The 19,890-nt window shown below is 49.6% G+C and overlaps 1 protein-coding gene across 1 annotated transcript in view; it reads right to left on the minus strand.

Moving 5' to 3' along the window:
* Positions 1-1,461: 1,461 nt before the first annotated feature.
* The window catches only part of znf536 (zinc finger protein 536), a 71,681-nt gene continuing 53,252 nt past the window's right edge, over positions 1,462-19,890 (minus strand). Inside the window, exon 5 of the mRNA XM_023818461.2 lies at positions 1,462-3,603. Coding sequence (XP_023674229.1) covers positions 3,476-3,603 — 128 coding nt within the window. The 3' untranslated portion in view covers positions 1,462-3,475. The remainder of the gene's footprint in view (positions 3,604-19,890) is intronic.

The raw sequence follows: 19,890 nt of genomic DNA on the forward strand, positions 1-19,890 counted from the left end.
ATGCCATTATGGTTTTTGATCGTAGCATATGTGACCCCCAGCTTGGGACCCGAGCTTCAGGGGCCGTCCGTGCTTTCAGTCCGGGGGCTTTTTTTGGTAGACGCTCAGCTGTCCTTCCAATGAATCGTCATGGCGATTCTTGAGTACTCGGTCGTCGTACTGTCGCCTTGGGGAAAAGTGTTGATTGCGAAAAGTGTTAAGCTGCTCGGAGCTGAGTTGATGTACGGAGGTGTTAATATTGTCATATGTCATACAGCATGCGATCACAGATTCCGATTCTGAGAAGGGATGGTATCTTCAGCTTCTGACGGATAATTGACCGAATCAAACACCGACAGTAAGTCTCAGATTAAACAGGGAGGCCTTCAGCTAACTTTCTGCTACTTCATCCTCCTTGTTTGCAGGGGTTTATATAAGAGTGATTTGTGAGGTGTCTTTAGGGACGGAATAGAATGTCACTTTGGTGTCTGATCTCTGTCACTGTCACACAGATGGCACAATGACAACCAGATCCTAACCAAGCTAGGGGGGGATAGCGGAGGGCATCTGACCCCTGAAGAATGAGGAATTAACAGTGCATCATCCTCAAGCACAAGGGGCAGAGCTCACCTGATCTGCTCTCAAATTCAGGGTCAGTGACAGTGTGGCCTCTGCGGGCTCCAGAACGCCATCCAGCAGCACAGCACAGACTGATCTGGAACTCATTTATCCTGTTCCACCAGCCATGAAGCGGGCCGCTCATTACAGCGGCAGTGTGAGTATGCGTGTGAGTCTCTGTGTCACCGTGTGTGTTTATCGTATGAATGCTGGCAAGCGGGTTTCGCTGTGTCGTGCAGGTGTGTGTGTGTGTGTGTGTACATGGTATTTCACTGCAGTAATTCAGTGGGGCGAGTGTCAGCCCTACCAGTGGTACACCAGCTGGTGACCAGCTGAAGATTTGTCGACTAATTTGGGTCACCGGATGACTGGTCACAGTGTGGTGTCCCGGGGGGAAGGTGACGTGCTTTCTTGGTCACAGCGGCAAAGTAGTGGATTTGAACAGAACCGGATGGGTCCTAGACTGAGTAACTCTGCAGGTCATGTGAGCCGGCAAGCTGTGGATATGGTGGACCACTGCCCCCAACCCGCCCCCCAAAACTCCATCAGACCTTTTACTGCCAGCTGTCTGAGTGTGTGGATGGTCAGCCTCACCCTCGCAGACCTCATATCAACAAACCTATAGGTCACAGCGGCTGTACTCTTAGGCAAGGTAAAGCGTTAGACCATAAGTGATGAGGGAGTGCGATCATTTAACAAGTGATGAATGAGACGGAAAGTGACAAGAGGCTGAATCCCTCTACACAGATATCTCGATCTGCCCAAAAGAGACTCCCCCTATTGGCTGGGTCAACTCATTACCCTGCTCTATATGCCAGGGAGCAAAGTCAAGGTGACACCTTTAATTGAAACAAGTAGCACAGATTTTTGATTACATATTATTTTTATTACAAGTACAGTTCAGTAGTTACAAAAAAAGCATCCATTGGGCTTGCACTGCAATGAGAATACAGCAACCAAGGGTTCAGGGTCAGAAAGAGGGGGCGGAGCAAGGTGACCGGGCCTTTATTGGTCAATGAAACACCCAGGTTCGCCATGATTGGTGGGTTCTCTTCGGCAGCGTGCTTCCCCCCCAAAACCCATGCCTCTCTCTTTTTTTACCATACATGAGCCAAATGGTAGCATTAAGTTTTTAGGCTATGGATGGTTTTCGACCAAGCCGAGCCATTAGCTACGCAAACGACAGAATGGGCGTGGTTTTGATGGTCTCGGCCAATCAGATTTTCCGCCCCCGGCTCCACCCATACCAACAGTCACTGCCGCAGCGGCGTCCTTTGAATCGCCCGGGGAAACGGATATGGGCTTGAGGAAGGACAGGAGCCCAGGCGGGTGTCACAGGAAACAGACACATTGCACAATGTCAAGGGACAGACAGACACACAGCATGTCTTAGTTAGCCGGGTTAGTAGCTGCTGCACCTGATGCCACCTCAGACTATCACAGTGCAAAATACTTTCGGAGAAAAAGATATATGCTAAAAGCGTTTGTCTTTTTTTTTTTTTTACCTGTGGATATTTTTTTTCCTTGGGACATGAAAAGATTGTCAATCTTTTTTTTTTCTTATGTAGAAGGCAAAAAGTACAGTACTCAAAGAACACTTTCATCCAAAGCCTACATCTACTACAACTACAGGACTACGTACATCTGTGAATGCAACAGTGTGTGACTATCTAAGGCTAGACGATAACTGTATTTATAGATATTTTTTTTTTACGTTTTGTTTTTAAAGTAAATACATCAAAACCATCTCAGTAGTCAGTAACACTTTGCAACATAGATGGGCGGCAGGATTTCATAAACATCTGAAACATTACAGTCCAAGAAGTTAGGAAGATAAAGGGCACACGCCAGTAGGATTCTCACTTTCTTATTACAGATTTTTTTATGTCTATCTATTTTGGACAATACTTTGTAAACTAGTTTTTACGGTCACCTCAGCGTATTTTTATTCTTATAACATTCACAACATTTTTTTTTAAATTTTCATTACATTGAGTTTTCAGAGAATCGACAGAATCTACATTTGGACAAACTGTGGACAATATGAACAGTCACTGCTTACATTTCGCTGTGCCTGTCAGGAGGAGAGATCGCTGAGCCACGCCCACAACTTGGGTTACATTGCACCTTGAAGTCCTCATTGGTTAACTGTTCGCTCAACAAAAAAGTGCAACCGGCCAAGCAGGTGCCACCATAGTGACGGGCAGCACCGTCGTGGTAATGCCCTTTGTTCTGAAGGTGGTGGCCCTGTCCTGCAAAACAGCTGGATTGTCAACAGAGGGTCGACTGCTGCCTCACAGTGGCCAAATAACTCGGTCCGACGTCAAAGCGGGCCGGGTCAGGCCTGGAATGTTCCAGCCTAGGTGGTGCATTGATCCATGCAGGGAAAGATGCGGCCTGGTTAAATTGCAACTCCAGCCGACTTCTTCTTCCGAAGGGCTGCAACGAGCCTCCTACACGCGGTGGCCTCGCGACGCGCCACGGAATGGTGAGCACGTGGTCGGTGGAGGCACAACTTTCTGGAAAGTTCCGCTGCCGTCCAGGTTGGACTCGTGGTGCGATGCCCACACGAGGGAGAGGGATGCGAGGCTGATTGGGGCCGGCGGGCGGAAGGGCGTCACATGATAAGGGAAACAACAAGAAGTGAAGACGCGACCAGCAGGAGAAGAGGAACAAGGAAGGGGGAGGGGCTTCAGCGGGCCCTGGCCCAGTCCGCCCACGCTCACCGATCCGGCCCAGCAGGGGGCGCTCCCTTAAAAGACTTGTGTCTGCCTCCTGTGTTCTGAACAAAGTTGTTATCATGGTTTCTTCCTCCGTTGCTTGGGTAGCGATTACAGTCATTCTCTCCCTCTCTCTCCAGCCAGACAGAGCGGGGGCGCTAGTCTGTAAGAGGGTCCTCCTGCATCTCAGTGTCGACTAGGTGACACTCCTGGGTGGGGGTGGGGGTCGCAGGCAGGCCTGGTGGGGGGGGAGCCTCCTCCTCTCTTACCCAAGGGTGAACTACAGCTTAAAGAAAAAGCGCAGGTTAACAGTGGTGTTCACCAGCCCGGGCGAGCAGAGGGGGCAGAGACAGCAAACATGGATGCCGTGGGAGTCTGGGGTTGGGGGGGGGGATGGGGCGCAGGGGAGTGTGAATTCCAGAGATACCACCTCTGCATGGGACAGTCTGCCTGCAAGGTGACAAACCGCAAACCTGGGGGCCTTTATCTACCCTGCTTATCTACACTGCTGCAGCATCACACGAGATCAGCGGCTGCAGTGAGTCCCACAGACACGTCGCCTTGTATGACTTTGAAGATTCCAAGCTGGTTAATAACTCCACTCTACTGGTGTAGTTATACTAGTAAACTAATTTGGAAAACTAAATACTCGTACTTGTGCATAAGCTGACCTTCTATATCACAGTATACACAATATTACAAATATGTGACTAAGTAAATATATAAATAAGACAAGACACAGTTAAATTAAGTCTACTAACCGTAAACAAAAAAAAGACAATCCTCCTTTACCAAGTATGTTTGGTCATCTGTTACACCTCACATTACAAACAATTAAAGCTGAATTAAAACAGAACTTCTGAGTCCTGAACCATTTGTTTATTCGAATATTAGTAATTATGTTCTGCTACAAAGAAAAATAAATCAACAAAATAAAATGGATCTTCAGCTGCGAAATCCCTTCCAAAGGGTGATTTGACAATAAAACGAATAAATGAATAGCCTGAGAAAGTTATTTCAAAATTGCAATGTGAAAACAGCATTACCATTTCTCTAAAACGCCACTGCGAGACAAGCTGGCACGCAGCCACAGCGAAAAGGGTCGCAAATCACAACATAAAAATATTTTACGTCTATTTAAAACGAGAAATAAAGGTAAATTTAAGATAAATCCATACCACGTCAGGGTTCTGTAAACCAATTCACAGACGGCTAAAATGTACATGACGAGAAGTATATGTTTTTCTTCTGAAATGTATATTATAATATGTCTAAGTTGCGAACTCGAGAAATCTGGACAGGATGACGGAGCTTCGATACAACAGCACGTCGAGTGTGAGCTCTACCCGCTATAGCATGACAGCGAACACTAGATGGCGCAATAAGCCTCCGTCACTCTGCTCTCATGGCGTTCCCCAACTACAGACTGCAGTTGCGTTGCAGCAAACACCATTAAACGATGTGCTCTTATTGATTTGTAAATCAAATGCATGTCACCTCATTTATTCACTTCCTGTTTCTGCGCTGTTAGCAGTATGTCGCACTGGAGGAAACGAACGGTGCAAAAGAAACTGCTCTTGGGGGCTTTCTGCGTTCCTAACTTCATAGTATAATTATTACAATCAGAGCTGTTCTCCTTCGTCTTACTTGTTGTTAGTTAGCTGTTAAGCAGACCAGGCCATACAGCGATGTTTACGTATGCCCATTGGCCGCCGATGTATATTTCATAGACACAAATCCGGATAAATTGTTTTTTCGGGACAGCAAATAGAGAGCGCCCCCTCCAGGTTTAGGGAAGCATTGCCAGACCCCAGCACCGGCTCAAATTAAAATATTAGGCTGAAGCTTTCGGGAAGCAGCGGCTTCTGAAAAAGTTCCCTTTAAAGAAACTTTGAATAACAAGTTAGAGATTAAGGCGCATACTTGCCTTTCACTGTTCATTAACTAAGCCACCTGGACTGCTGTTATTCGAGTCCGCCTTCGTCTCTCCCCAAACAACTGCCACTGCAATCAGGAGATTTCTCTGCAACTTTATGGATTTTTTTTTAAACCTTCCTCCATTCCCAATTTCCACAACAAGCAAATGCTCCAGCGTACATCTCCGCTGCTTCACAGATTGAAGGCATCAATATAACTTTTGTTTCTAGTTGGTTAATAACTCGATAATAAGTTGGTTAATAACCTGCTAGTGCAGGTATATATGCAGTTATTTAGTATGACTGCTCCTAATGTGCCTTTTCACTGGGTCTTTTGTGAAGCACAAACAGTTAGGTTGTTTCTGGATGTTAATCATTCTATTGGATTTATTTACATACATTTCACAAGATATGATGTTACCCGAGTTCCATCTTGAGAAACGTGCCTTATCAATGGGCGCAGCATAAGAACTATAACCAATGTACGCAACCAGCCAACATAGTTAAAGGCATGACGCCGCCCTCTACTGGCACGCTGTGGGATAACACTGAAATCCCAGGCTGCTCCCCAGAAAGGAAAAGCATATGGTAATGAGGAAATATAGCTCCGGGATCCATCATATGTTAATGGTAGCGTCATGCACGGCAGAATAAATTAATAAATCAATAGAACAGTCCTTCACATGTGACCGAGGGGCAGAACGTGCTATTTTTCTCAGAGGATAAAACTATCCAGGGTTCACAGGTCTTCCAAAGACCCCTTGTTCTGAACCACACATTAATATCCTGGGTTAATTTAACAATGGCTAACAAGTGTAGCTGAGACAGCTGAGAGCTCTGTGTCGGCTTCACACACTCAGGGTCCCAGGTTCGACGCCGACCTTCTGTCTGCTGCCCTCATTGTTTGTGGCTCTGGTTCAGTGTGACCCCACCCCCCCATCGCCAGGATAAACAGCCCAGACAGGGTGCTTCTGTCTGAGCTTGTGTTTTCAGTGGGCCTTTCAAGGCTGGGACTCTGGTCAGTGATTTCAGGTGACTGACACAGTTAGGAGAAACTAAAGTGAAACAGGGGAGAACAGAAAAGGAGGCCCCATCCTGCTTCCCCGCTCTGGCCCCCACTACACCTCCCCTCTCTGCCTCCCTGCTCTAACCCCCTCCCTGCTCCACACTCCCACTCTGCCTCCCTGCTCCACACTCCCACTCTGCCTCCCTGACCTGCCCCCCCACCCTACCTCCCTACACTGCCTCCCCGGTCTACCCTCCCTCCACCTCCCTTCTCTGCCTCCCCACTCTGGGCCCCCTACTATCCTCACCCTGCCTTCCTGCACTACCTCCATGCCTTGCTTCCCTGCTCCACGCCCCTGTTACGCCTCCCTTCTCTGTCTCTCCGTTCTGCCCCCCCCAGTCCTGCCTCCCCGCTCTGCCCCCTGTCCTGCCTCCCCAACCTGCACCCCCACTCTGCCTCCCCACTCTGCCCCCCTGCCCTGCCTCCCTACTCCACTCCCCCTCTCTGCCTCCCTTCTCTGCCTCCCTGCCTTGCCTCCCCGCTCTGCCCCCCACCTTGCCTCCCTGCTCCACTCCCCCTCTCTGCCTCCCTTCTCTGCCTCCATTCTCTGCCCCCCCTGCCTTGCCTCCCTGCACTGCCTCCCCATCTTGCCTTCTCGCACTGCCTTCCTCCTCTCCACTCCCCTCCTCTCTTCTCCACTTCTCCTGACGAACACCGGCTTCTCAAGTGTCTTTGAGGCCCCTGTTCCCCCCCAGCCATCCGGCGAGGTTAAGAAAGTGTTGTTTTTGGCGGGGTACCTCTTATTGTACACGCAGTATTTATAAATATGTAAATAGGGGCCCGGCCCGGGTAACAGGAAGTGCATGGGGACATATTTTTAGAAGCTTTTAATGAATACAGGATGTTTACGAATACCGGTCGCTACATTTCACAAAGGCTGGAAGAGCCCCCACACGCCCCCAACCCTGTCACTCCCTCCTCTCAGAGCATGCAGTTCAGCTTCTGTGGGAATCACTCGCAAAACCGAGGCATTGTCATCTTAGGGCAATCCCTATCTGGCAGATCCATCCATCCATCCATCCATCCCAGGCAGGACAGGGCACAGGGCTGGGGTTACATTAAGAGTATGTGATTTTCATGGTAATTCAGGGCTACTCGTGCCTGCCTTTAACCCCAGGGACCGACCCTGGATGGTACAGAGGAGCTGGATCACATCATGTGGGGGTGATACCCCTTGATGAGCAGAAGCAAACACCCCAGGACATAAGCCTGGTGACTCTTCTCACAATAACGCGGCTGAATGTGGAGGATCGTGCGGATCATTTCAGCCTCGGACCTCTTAGCCAATAATCGATTAAAATCGGATCCTCCTTTTAGGATATTTCACCAAAAAGCACTGGACTGGGAGCAGGATCCGGGGAAGCTGAAGTTCGCTGTCACGACCCCGGAAGCTGACAGACGGCTTTGCCCAGCAGGGGGGTGTCCCACAAATGAACCAGGCAGGAAGCAGAGCGGCGGCCTGCTGCCCCGGGTCGCCGTGAGGCGGCTGGGGACTGAACTTGACATGCTGACCTCAGACCCCACCCCTGTGTCTGACAATGCGAGGGGCACCTGCTGTCTCTACCCCCCCCCCCCCCTCCCCCCGCCCCCCACCAAGAGACCCTCTATGGTCCTTCCAAATGAATAGCTCCTCAACTCCGGCCACCCCCCCTCCACCCCCTTAACCCCCTCCCCATTATTCTCCCCTCCTGTTCCCACAGTCCGGACGGCTGTCATGGCCCCAGCAGTAATGGAAGGAAATGACACTAGTTTTCCATTTGATCTCCTAATCATTTCTGCTGAAACGATAATTGGTGCCAGAAAATAATAAAACAAGAGGAGCGAGGCAGGGCGTCCCCACCACCCCGTCCCTGGATCTGTGTCCTAGTGTCCCCATAACCTTGTCCCTGTCCCCATGTCCCATCACCATCCCCCCATCCCTGTCCCTCATTCCCATATCCTCACACCCATGCGACCACATCCATGTCCCCATTCTCCTGTTCCCCGTCCCTGCATCCCATCCCCCATCCCCATGAGGTACCATCCGAACCCCCGGAGAGACATTTCTAACACATCCCCCTGTCCGTTGGCGAGTCCACTCCGCAATTCTTCTCAGCTGACATAATCCAGACTGATTCGTTCAGCAGATCAAACTGAGGCCACTTCTGTCCTTCATCGCGGGGAACAGAATACGGCCTTTATTCGCTAACAATGGCGCATAATGGTGGTGGCGGCGTCGGAATGTGCGAAATGACTGCATCTTAAATTACTGTGACACGCAGGGGCCCAGCACAGGCTGGCTTTCGTGAAAAAACACCATTAGGTGCGGATGCTCTGGCATTAACGAGGTCAAGGCCAGGCTTTTTGGGAGTCGGTTCGGCCTGGCTTGGCCCGGCCCGGCCAGCCCAGACCCACTCTTCCTCGCCCGCTCCGTATAATAGCAGGTGCAGATGAGGTCATTTGGCTCATCAGCACTCGTTTGGATATGAATCAGTCACTGTGAGCGGCACTCTTCCCCGGACGCACACAAGCGATTCGCACATCCTGGGCTCTTCTCCGCGGCAGCGGCGGCCCTGCTGTTTATGCCCTGGGGATGCAGGGACGCCGAGGCGGGATCCTGCTGGATTTCTGCTACGGAACCCTGTCGCTTCACCTATGAACGGAGTACGACATGATAAAGATCGGCACCCGGGGCTTGTGTAGTATGTGACAGAGACGGTCACACTGAACCCAAGCGATGAACGCTGAGGACAGGTCGGCTTCGAACCCAGGATCCTGGGTTTGTGGAGCGATGTGGTGATATGCTGGCAGTCTGGGGGTCTTTAATAGACCTGTGACCACACAGTGACAGTAAGACGTACGATGACCCAGACAAGGACGATTCTGTCTCCAGGACATGGGCTAGACCCCCACACCTATTGAAATTGGCTCCAGCAGTCCTCCGCACACCATCTGAACCCCAAAGCACACATAGGCCGTTTTTATTAATGAAACCCCCCGGGTCTCACTCCCAGGTCCTCACATGGCCGGTATATGTTCTGGTACTTTCCTCCAAGCAGCATAACGTCTGCTGCTCGATGGCTCCGTGATCAAGCTTCTGCAGGGTAAACGCGTTCTGGTCACGGTGACACGTCACCAATGGGGGTCCGGATAACAAAGCGAGGAGCGTCACAGCAAATGCAGACCCCAGACGGCAGATCACCGCCTACACTCGTTCCACCACAAAGTGCCTAAATTTTTAAAACCTGGTACAAGAAAATAAATGTAAAAAAATCTCATAAAAAAACAAGCACCGAGGTTGTTTTCTTCCCTTTGAGCCGAAATAATTACTTATCCTCGGAAAATCCAGCCTTCAAGGACGACAGTCTTTTCAGGTCACGAACGAACGTCTTAATTAACCGGCGTCGTACACCTGAACTGCCAAGCGAGATGATGTAATATCCAGAAGAACGACTTCAATCAGGTCGCTCCGGCGAGATGAGCGCCACGCAGGCCGTGGGATTCCCCCCGCCTGACAGATCCAACGTTTACCACCGCACTTCTGTCATGTGATCAGCTGGCATACTGTCGTGTTACCGCGAGGCTCGAAGACTCCCTAAAAAAGAAGCTTCCGGAAGACAACTTAGGTGCACAATATAACGGTGTTAACGAAACACAGACGCGAGGCTGCTCTTCATTACTGCCACACTTAATGAGTGAGACGACTTAGGGAGCAGGGAGACGGTTGGACACGAAGCCGTCCTGTTCCTCATCCCGTGCTGATCTCTGCGGATTAAGGCTCCTCTCAGTTGACATGCGGCGACGGAAAAACCCGGAGCACCTGGCTTTGTTTTCCATGCGCTTTCGGTCCGATCGCCTGGTCTCCAGTGATTCGTAGTTACCAGCATAACATCTGCCACTTACACCTTCTGGATCTCAATTAAGATAGCGCTGCTTTACAGCGACGCTGACGCGTAACAGCCCCGCCACAGCCGTCGGCTTTTGTTTCTGAGGCTCAAGGCAGCAGGGGTGCTTGGGAAAAAAAATAGGGGGAGAAAAATTCTGGCTTGTTTGAGAGGCACACGGAAGAATAGCATCATCTAACATGCGGAAAAGAAAACAGAATTAGCATTCCATATATAAGGCAGGACAAAAAGCAGGGGAATGATTATGTAAATTAAAACAGGATACTCCTTACTGTATGCGTTTCTATCCCATTCTAATTTAAAATCTCCCGTTAAGATATTCTCAGGGGAGTCCAAGGGTTGCTTAACAGGATAATTATGACAGACAAAGCTTGCAGGTCCCCGTTTCATTACGAGTCGCCGGTGGGGGGGGAGGGGGGGGGGGGCAGCCGACCGAAATGATCGATTATGGTTTTTTTATGGCAGAGTATGGATAAAGCTTGGTGGGAAAGCAAGGGTAAGGCAGAGGGTCTGTGTTCTGTGGCATCAGGAGTCATTTTCAACAGGGGGAGAGATTGTTTTCGAAAACTGGGGTGTGGCACTCTCGGGGAGAAGATATTGATGAGACTCAGTTACAGACAGGTCCCCTTAGCATAGAGAATGCGCCTTAAGCATCACTCTAAGATCGCAGGCCAGCCTTTTCGGGGGAGGGTGACAAGAACTGAAGTCAGTTATAATGGGGGGTCATTCACCATCTTTTACTAATGCCTGCTGCACTTTTCTCATCCTAACATGTGGGTGTAGTGTTGTGGAGATCACACTAGAGGGCGCATTTCTCCTCCCTGCTGATTTTGCAGCATGTCCTATGAAGGCCACCCATGTTGGCCTCTGGAGACACAGGGGGCAGGTGTATTTTTTTGACCCCCCTCCCCCAAAAAGAGGCACACTCTCCTGGTAAGGCCACCCCTTCTTATGGCTCCCATTCTGGTGACAAGGACCTTTGCCCCAATTTACATTATTCATACAACATCCACCCCCCCCCCCCCCACATAGGCCACACGCTTGAAGCAGACACCTGCTCCGACGTCTTGCTCAAAAAGGAAGAGGAAATGCCAGTGATGCCCCCCCCCCCCCTGCGATCCGCCGCGCTCCATTTCCAAGGCGGCCTCCTGTTTACTCTCCTGTTTGCACGTCTCGCGATGCTACGCTGTTGTTAGCGACGTGATGTCAAACCGTTTACGCGCCGGGCAAACCACTTAAGGCTAGTGTGTGCTGGAGCGGCGCAGCCGTAGACAGCAGCGCGAGATGAAGGCTCTTCTTCTGAGGCCCTGCCGTCTGATCCGGGCTGACAGATACGACAGGCGTCTGCACTTGTCTCGCCGCCACCACGGAAGGAACCGACGTATCAAAGCGCTTGGCGTCGTGCCCCCTCCCCCGCAGTCTTCTCTCTTTATCTGGAGGTGTGCGTCCCTCTAGGATCCAGCGTCTCTGCCAGCAGGTCTGAGCTCTGAGCTTAAGAGTGCAGTCCTTCTCCGGTGAACAGGCAGCAGAGCGTCTTGCTCGGTGTTCTCCTGTTTGTCGGCTGTTTACCCGCCGGCGCGTTTACAGGCGGCTGACAGAGGAGCCCCCAGCGCCAGGCAGCCGCCGGGAGAATATGCTCCGTGAGGACCCTCATCGGCATGAGTCTACCTTCACCTTCATTCCCGGGCAATATAATGGGAAAGGCCATGTGTTTCACTCTGCTCTCCACCAGCCACTCCTTAAGGGAGAGGAGAGAAAGAAAGCAGGATCCTCACGTGATGGAAAGAGGGGCACTGAGGAGATAGATAGATAGATAGATAGATAGATAGATAGATAGATAGATAGATAGAGAGATAGATAGATAGATAGATAGATAGATGGATGGATGGATGATGGGGAGGACGGATGGACGGATAGATAGATAGATAGATAGATGGATGATGGGGACAGACGGACAGAGAGACAGACAGACAGACAGACAGATAGATAGATAGATAGATAGATAGATAGATAGATAGATAGATAGATAGATAGATAGATAGATGAATGATGGGGACGGACGGACAGACAGATAGATAGATAGATAGATAGATGGATGATGGGGACGGACGGACAGACAGACAGACAGACAGACAGATAGATAGATAGACAGACAGATAGATAGATAGATAGATAGACAGATAGATAGAGATAGATAGATGGATGATGGGGACGGACGGACAGACAGACGGACGGACGGACGGACGGACGGACGGACGGACGGACGGACGGACGGACGGACGGACGGACAGATAGATAGATAGATAGATAGATAGATAGATAGATAGGGTCATGCACACAGTGCTTCTCGCATAGTCCAGGACTCTTTTACTTCATATTTATTAGCTCAGCACACGCCTTTACTGAAAGGCACATGTGTCATCCGTCTATTCGTCCATTCGTCTTCCAACTGCTCATCCAGAATGGGGTCATGTGCTTCGGGAAGCTCGGTTAGACCCGGCACGATGAGTTCCAGCGCCATACGGACATCGGGCCGCACACACCTCAAAGCCTGGTGCTGGACCAGAAGCAGGGCCCGTCCAGACCCGCTCCCCTCCATCCGTCAGCCCTGTCAGGCTTCATCCCAGCAGGCCCGCCCGAAGACCCGCTGCAATCGCTGCTCCTATATTTCATCCTATATGAGATCCACTGGCACCCAGTCTGGCGTGTCCCCTGCCTCGTGCCCTATGCTGTCTGGGATGGACTCCAGGCTCTCCGCAACCCAGTACCGGATAAGTGCTACAGAAGATGGATGGATGGATCGTATATAAATTCCCCGCCATTCCCATTCTCTGTACACTTCCCTTCATTTCCCAGGTAGTTGCACTGATAATGTACTTTTTGCTCAGGCTCTATCCTTCTTCCCAGCCGAGAAAACTTCAGAGATGAGGACGTTCAGCCATTTCTAATATAAAACCAGAGAAATATACCTGGGATTATAAGTCATTGACAAATAACCTTGCTGATAGATGTGAACTAGATTCTGTTCAAAGCACTGCGATGGCCTCAAAAGAGATTAGCAGTTCTTATCAGGTCAATGACGCCACAGGGGAAATGCGTTTAAAGTCACATTGATTTATCGAAAGATTCCCCTATACGGCGAAGCTCTCGCGCGGCGCGCGGGGCGGGCGGGGGGCCGGGTCGAGCGGGGGCCAGCGCATTTAACAAAGCGAATCGGGAGATTCGGTCTGATGGGTGTGATAACGGCCCCCCCCACGCTTCACACGCTGTCCGCCCCGCTGAAAACAGTGACTGTCAAACAAAAAACAAAACATAGACAAGGTAGCATAATGGAAGCCTATTGTTCAGTCCACAGTGGTAATTGTACACTATTACCTTCTAAAAAGTAATTATAAAAGTTTAAAGAGTGAGTCTCAGGGAATGGCGGGTGGGTTAGTGAGAGAATGCACATGGGCGGGGGGGTGGGCGGGGCAGACAACCGCGACCACCTCCGTCGGGCAACCTGGCCGCCGACCCTGGCCTCCTGCCCTCGTTTGGGTTCCAATCGCTGTACGGGACTCGGGGAGCCCATTCGGACAACAAATCCATACTGATCTGCACTTCAGGATTGTATTCACAAGGTGACATTATTAAAGTTTCACTGTCGAGCGACAGGAGCCTCCTCTGCACTGCCGGCGGCTGCTGCTCTGTTACACTGATTTTACAGCCGCGGAGCCGCCTGCCACACGTGGGTCATGTGACCGGTGATGACACATACAAACATGCACACACATGCACACGCACACACACACAGGTTTGTAATTATATTGTTGTTGGGACTCTCCATTCATTTTTAGTTTTATGATTGCATTCACATATCCTTGTGGGGACATTATTCCCACAATGTAATATAAACATAATCTACACACACACACACACACACACAGCCATTCATTTTTCATTCAGACTCTAGTAAGAAAGTGCCAGTACTGTTGAGGGCATCAGTCGGCTGACCTCTTTCTGATTCACTCTTTATTCACTTCAGACTGATCTGTGGACACTTTCATTCCCTTTCCTTCACTCCTGGCAGAAGGATGTGCTGATCTGACAAAGGGCAGAAGGGCGCTCCAGTTCCGACTCTGAGACACGCAGTGTTGTGAGAGACTTGAAAGAATGAGCATCATGTCTTCTGCTTTTTGAGGAGGAGTGGTCTGGGAAACAGAGCAGGTAGCCCATGATGAGCTGGAGCAAAGGAGAGGCCGGAACATGACCATGACGTTACCACGACGTTACCATGACGTTACCACGACGTTACCATGACGGTCTCGCTGCACTCTGTTTGTTATTTTCCCGATGAGAGGTTCTGGTGATAAACAAGTGCACCACGAAAAGAGGTACTTATGGCAAAACAGAGTGTTTGTTACACATCTGGCTTATCGGCATGGGACAGGAGCACACCCTGAGTCACAAGAGTTCAGAGGAGAGCTGCACATGATCCCGAGCAACAGCGCCCCCTGCCTCAAAGCGCAGACGGCACATCGAGGGCCGCAGTGGGGGCCCCAGATGCTTCAACCTGTCCTCTGTTAAAATACAGCACCGGGAGAGGGGGGGTCATAGCTCTTCAGAGCATCTCCGTAGAACAGGGGTCCCCGAGGTGACCCCAAGGACCACATGAGTCGCCCACGGACCTGTTCTAAAAATGACACAACTCACCAATGAGCAGCGTTTAAAATTAAATTTTATCCTGTTGCTATTCTTCTTTAATCACATTTGCATTTATATATATTTGAAAATGACAATATCTAAAAAAAGCATTTAAAATATGTTTATTTAAGAGTGTATCAAACTGGTAGCCCTTCGCATGGCTCAGTACCTGTGAAGTAGCTCTCAGTTTCAAAAAGGTTGGTGACCCCTGTCGTAGAGGCTGGTTGTGCAGAATACCTGTGCCGTGATCAGGGGGAGCGCGAGCTGTTTGAGGAACGCACTGGCAGAGCCGGGCAGCTGCGGGGCATGATGGGATTGGAGGAGGTGACTGAGGAACGCACTGGCAGAGCCGGGCAGCTGCGGGGCATGATGGGATTGGAGGAGGTGACTGAGGAATGCTAATCTTCCATGGTAACCGCAAGAGAACCAAGCAATACACAAGCGGAAGCTCAAAGCTTGCAGTGACAGCTGCATGGTCATCACTCAAATGCACATCCCTGGACGTTGGTTATGGGGGGGGGGTGGATTTGGTTAAAGGTGACCTGAGCATGTGGCATGTTCCAGAGGCGTATGCAAAGTGATCCCATCATTAGTGTGCTGGGTGTAATGATTAGTGTGTGCTTCTCCCATTTCAGCCCATAATCCACCCCTAACCAGGTTACCGTATCGGGCTTCTCGAACTCCACGGACCAGGGTCATTGATGATGCGGGGGGTTCTTATGTATCACAGTACACAATTTATTAACAAACAAACAAAGTGAGCATCCAGGATCAAATTTAATTTTCGCAAGCTGTTTTATGGAAACTCCCCCCCCCCCCCCCCCCCAAAGGTCCAGTTTCCTTTAGGCTATACTCATCTTTTATGCGTAACAGGAACGTTTTAACTAGACAATAAAAACATTAATTTGCCCTGAATAGTTTCTGATGTAAACGTAAAACGGTGCCCATTCGAACCCAGTAATGAAGCATGGTGCGTTCCCGGGGAACCTAAGCTGCCTAGCTAAACGACTCCATTACGTGTCTAACAGGGAGAAGCAAATCTTTTCTGGTCAGTTGAGGCTTACTTACACGCGTCATTTTGATCTGAAAATACAAAGTCCCCCATCTACATTTCCTTCCCCCCCCCCAACACCTGCTTTTGTCTTGCCGTTTTAACCATCTGATTGCTCACAAAGGAAGACGAGTCGCACGACTCAAGCTGCCGTGAGCCCCGTCTGCGGATCACCCTATTAATTACGCGTCCAGGAGAGAGACGGGCGATCAAACACACAAATAAATAAATAAGAGTCGCAGGGAAAACAAATAAATACGCCACACGTCTGTTATCGTGACGGGGGAACTCGTGGATTTCGTGTAATCATAACCTTGTCAAAGAGCTAGATTTTCGCTTTTAGAGAAAACAAATTATTGAGGAACGTTGAATTATTAAGGATTCCGCTGTCTATCAGTGTCACTTAACACATGTAGATGGCAAAACGCTCGCCTTTCAGCTCCCTCTTGGACATCTGTTTAAAAAATACCCCCCACCCCCCCGCCCCGTGTGCAATTGAAATTAATTAAATTGTTTGTTTGTTTATGGCAGAAACGACTTGGCATAGTAGCCCCCCCCCCCCCCCCCCCGCTCCTTTTTAATGATTACCCTGCGAGACCATTCTGAGAAAGGAAATTGTCTTTAGAGATGACAGACAAAATAGCCCCGCCCTCCCTCCTTCCCTCCGTCTCTGTCCTCGTGAGTCTGTTCAAACTGCTGTTCCTTTGCTGTCCCTCTCTTCCCCTTCCCATTACTGCCACCACGGGCCACTTTTCTCACTTCGCAACACTGAGGTCTGGTTTCTGCTGAACCTCGGTCGGTGAAAGAGGCTGGAACGGAGACAGCTCCGTGCGGCATGGCCGTATGCGGCAATGTCGAGGATTAAGCCGCAAATCGGCCAGTGTTATATCACCACGAGATAAACGTGTGGAAGAGCCAGGGTGGGATTGACAATCTGCTTGTCTGGCTATGAGGCACCATTCACATTGTGTGTGTGTCTGAGTGTGTGCGGATTAGGTTTATATTACATCGTACTGTAGGTGAATCCCCACAAAGGTGAATGCACTCAAAAAAGTAAAAATGCCAAACATATTTTGTTTGGTTACTTATGGTTAAGGTTAGGGCTGGGTAGGGGTTAAGGTCGTTATGTTGGGATTAGAGATTCCCCCATAGAAATGAACTATAGAAATGAACATAGAAATGAACAAATTTCACTTCCAAACTGGGTTTAGCGACCGGCCACCTCAGCACCTTCAATGGCTAAGCCACGGCCTGAGCGGGTAATGACGTTAATATAATTACATAATCGTACAACTTGGGGGGGAGGGGGTTCAGGTGATATAAAGTGATTAGCAGTGAGAGTGTTTTATGTAGTCACTAACGTCCTCGTTACAGCCACTGTGGGAGCGGGTTGCCTGGGTTACCTGTGTGGTCGTACTGGTCAGCAGGTCGAAGCTGTCAGTCCACGGGCCCGGGGCGGGGGGGGTTAGGGGGGAGTGATAATGGCGACTCAAATGAGTGCAGCCAACAGCTTTCAAAGCAGAAAAAAATGACATTCAAATGGTGATATACGCTGCAGTTACATGCAAGATTATTCTCCATATGTCTAATATGGGAGGGCGGGCTCTGAGACTTCGGCCACGCCCCCTGCCCCTGCAGCCAATGGGGTGGCGCTTTGGGTTAGACGCTGCCATGTTAGCCCTGGGCTGCCTCTCAGTGCCAGCCACAGTGACAGATGCTCACACATTCTCCTGTGCTCCAGCAGGGCCTTGTTCTCCTGGCCAGAAAAGGCTTAATGAAGCCAGTCATCGGGCCGTCCTCAAAAGCAGGCATTGCAATCGCTATGCTGAGTAGTGTATTTCTATTCTATTTATACAGTGAGACCGAAAAATTCTTTTAATTTATAAACAAAAAGAAGCATATTTATAAAACAAAAGGGGCAAAAAAGAAATGATATATTTCAGTTTGTAAACACGCAAGCAAATGTAGCTTCACTGAAATGAAAATCAGAGGATGTATATATCCGGGAGGGTCGTATAACTCCAGAGTGATTTAGCCGTGACAGTCGGGCACCGCTGCCGTCATCTGTACATACACAGCAGATCCTGTTTATTTCACGCAGAAATGGAAATCTGTAAATCAAGACTAAGGGCCGTTCCATAAATTCCCTGCTTTTGACAGTTCATCCCAGGCCTCTGGGCACTTTGATTAAAGCCAGTAAAATGATTTGCCCCCTCCCCGGATTAATCTGGAAAACTCTGTGAGTACTGCAGAAAGGCTGGACCCGCTTAGGTGCCGGACACAGATTTTTCCAGAAGACAAAGGCAGGTTGGACATGACTGGCGCTCGCCGTGCTTTCATATTATGGCGACCCGCCCCCCCAAGCCCACCCCTCTATCCTGCCCCCCCATATTAACTTCTGCCGGCATTTTTGACTGTTGATCCTCCTGAAGAGGACAGATCAAATATTCCACTTGAGCCGTGCTCTTCCGCTGCTCAGCGGATGTTATGGAGGCTGACGGAGAGTCTCGGTTTGAAGTCTATACAGACAGTGTTACTTTGATATCCTCACTCCGAGTATATCACCACAGACATACGGAAAGGGGGAGGGCAAGTGAGAGAGAGAGAGAGCGAGAGAGAGAGAGGGAGAGAGAAAGAGAGAGCAAGGGCTGAGCGAAAGCATCTGGGGATTGGTCTGGGCCAGCGGCATCTTGAGTCGGGGGCCTTTTGAAGTTTACAGCCCCCCGCATGCCCCCCCACCCCCCGAAACCCTTTTTCAATGCCTGGCAGCACCCACTGGCGACATGCTCAATGATACCGGTCCAAAATCACTGCACGTGGCATGACAGAACCAAACCTTTTTTTTCTTACCCCAGTACCATTCCCAATGAAAATACACAAAACGTGGGCCGGTCTCCCGGAAACGGAGGCGGCGCGGACGGAGGCCGCGGATGGGTGAAGGCCGCAACGTCTCCGCTTCGAAGCATACGGATAGTTACCGCCCCCCCGGGCCTCCAGAGGAAGGCGTGACACAGCACGCAGGCGTCACGCGGACACAAAGCCCGGCCCGGGCAAATAATCCGACCCAAGACGAGGCCGAGCAGATGTCCACCGTTTGTGGCGGAAATGAGAGAGTTAACGGGCATTTTTAATGTCTTTGTATAAACAGATTTTGTCGCTGCTTTAAAGTGGGCTCAGAATTAAAGCGTATCGTCTTACACACATATTGCACGCATATTACTGTGGCCCAGCTGTTTCTGTCCTGCTCTTAAGAGCCATATGATTAAGTTAGGGGATATCGGATAAGATTCAGGCTTCCTTATCTCTGGGGTTCTGCTGGACACCGGGGGGTGGGGGCTGTGTAAAGTTATTAAATGTTAAACTGGCATTATTTTCTAAGTGTACGTGTAATTATTGCAACACACCTGTGGCTCCTACCCCTGTGTGTACAGATGGAAAGAGGGAAAAGGTATTACGCACATATAAAAACATGCACAGACCACGGCAGAAAAGTGCAACAGAATCATGCTCTAAATCAAAGTACAGTGCTATTTCTATAAATTAGAAAATTCATATTTTTATCCAAATATATGCAAGCTTTTGAATAAATTGCGAAAAGTCTAATCATTAAAATTACTGGCTAGTGTTTTCAAGGACCTCTCATTGAACAGGACTGATGAGAGAAAAAAAAATAGTGTATATATATATATATATATCACTGTAACGTGACGTATTTTTTTTTTCGATAACAGATTCCAAATGAGATCAGATTAACGGAATTTCTCAAGGCTTCAAAAAAATTAAGGAAGGGAAACTACCTATTAGGATGGAGAAAAGATCTCCCTGATCCAGCTCCAAATGATGACTCACCATGCCGTAACTGTTTACCTCTGATACTGGCTGTAAGTCTTTCCCTTGACTGACTGGTGTTTTGTTGCACAGGATATCTGCCAGCAGGCGTCCTCGCAAAACCCGAGCAGAACCTCAGCCCACC

The sequence above is a fragment of the Paramormyrops kingsleyae genome, chromosome 11 (genome assembly GCF_048594095.1).
Source record: "Paramormyrops kingsleyae isolate MSU_618 chromosome 11, PKINGS_0.4, whole genome shotgun sequence".
Lineage (NCBI taxonomy): Eukaryota > Metazoa > Chordata > Actinopteri > Osteoglossiformes > Mormyridae > Paramormyrops > Paramormyrops kingsleyae.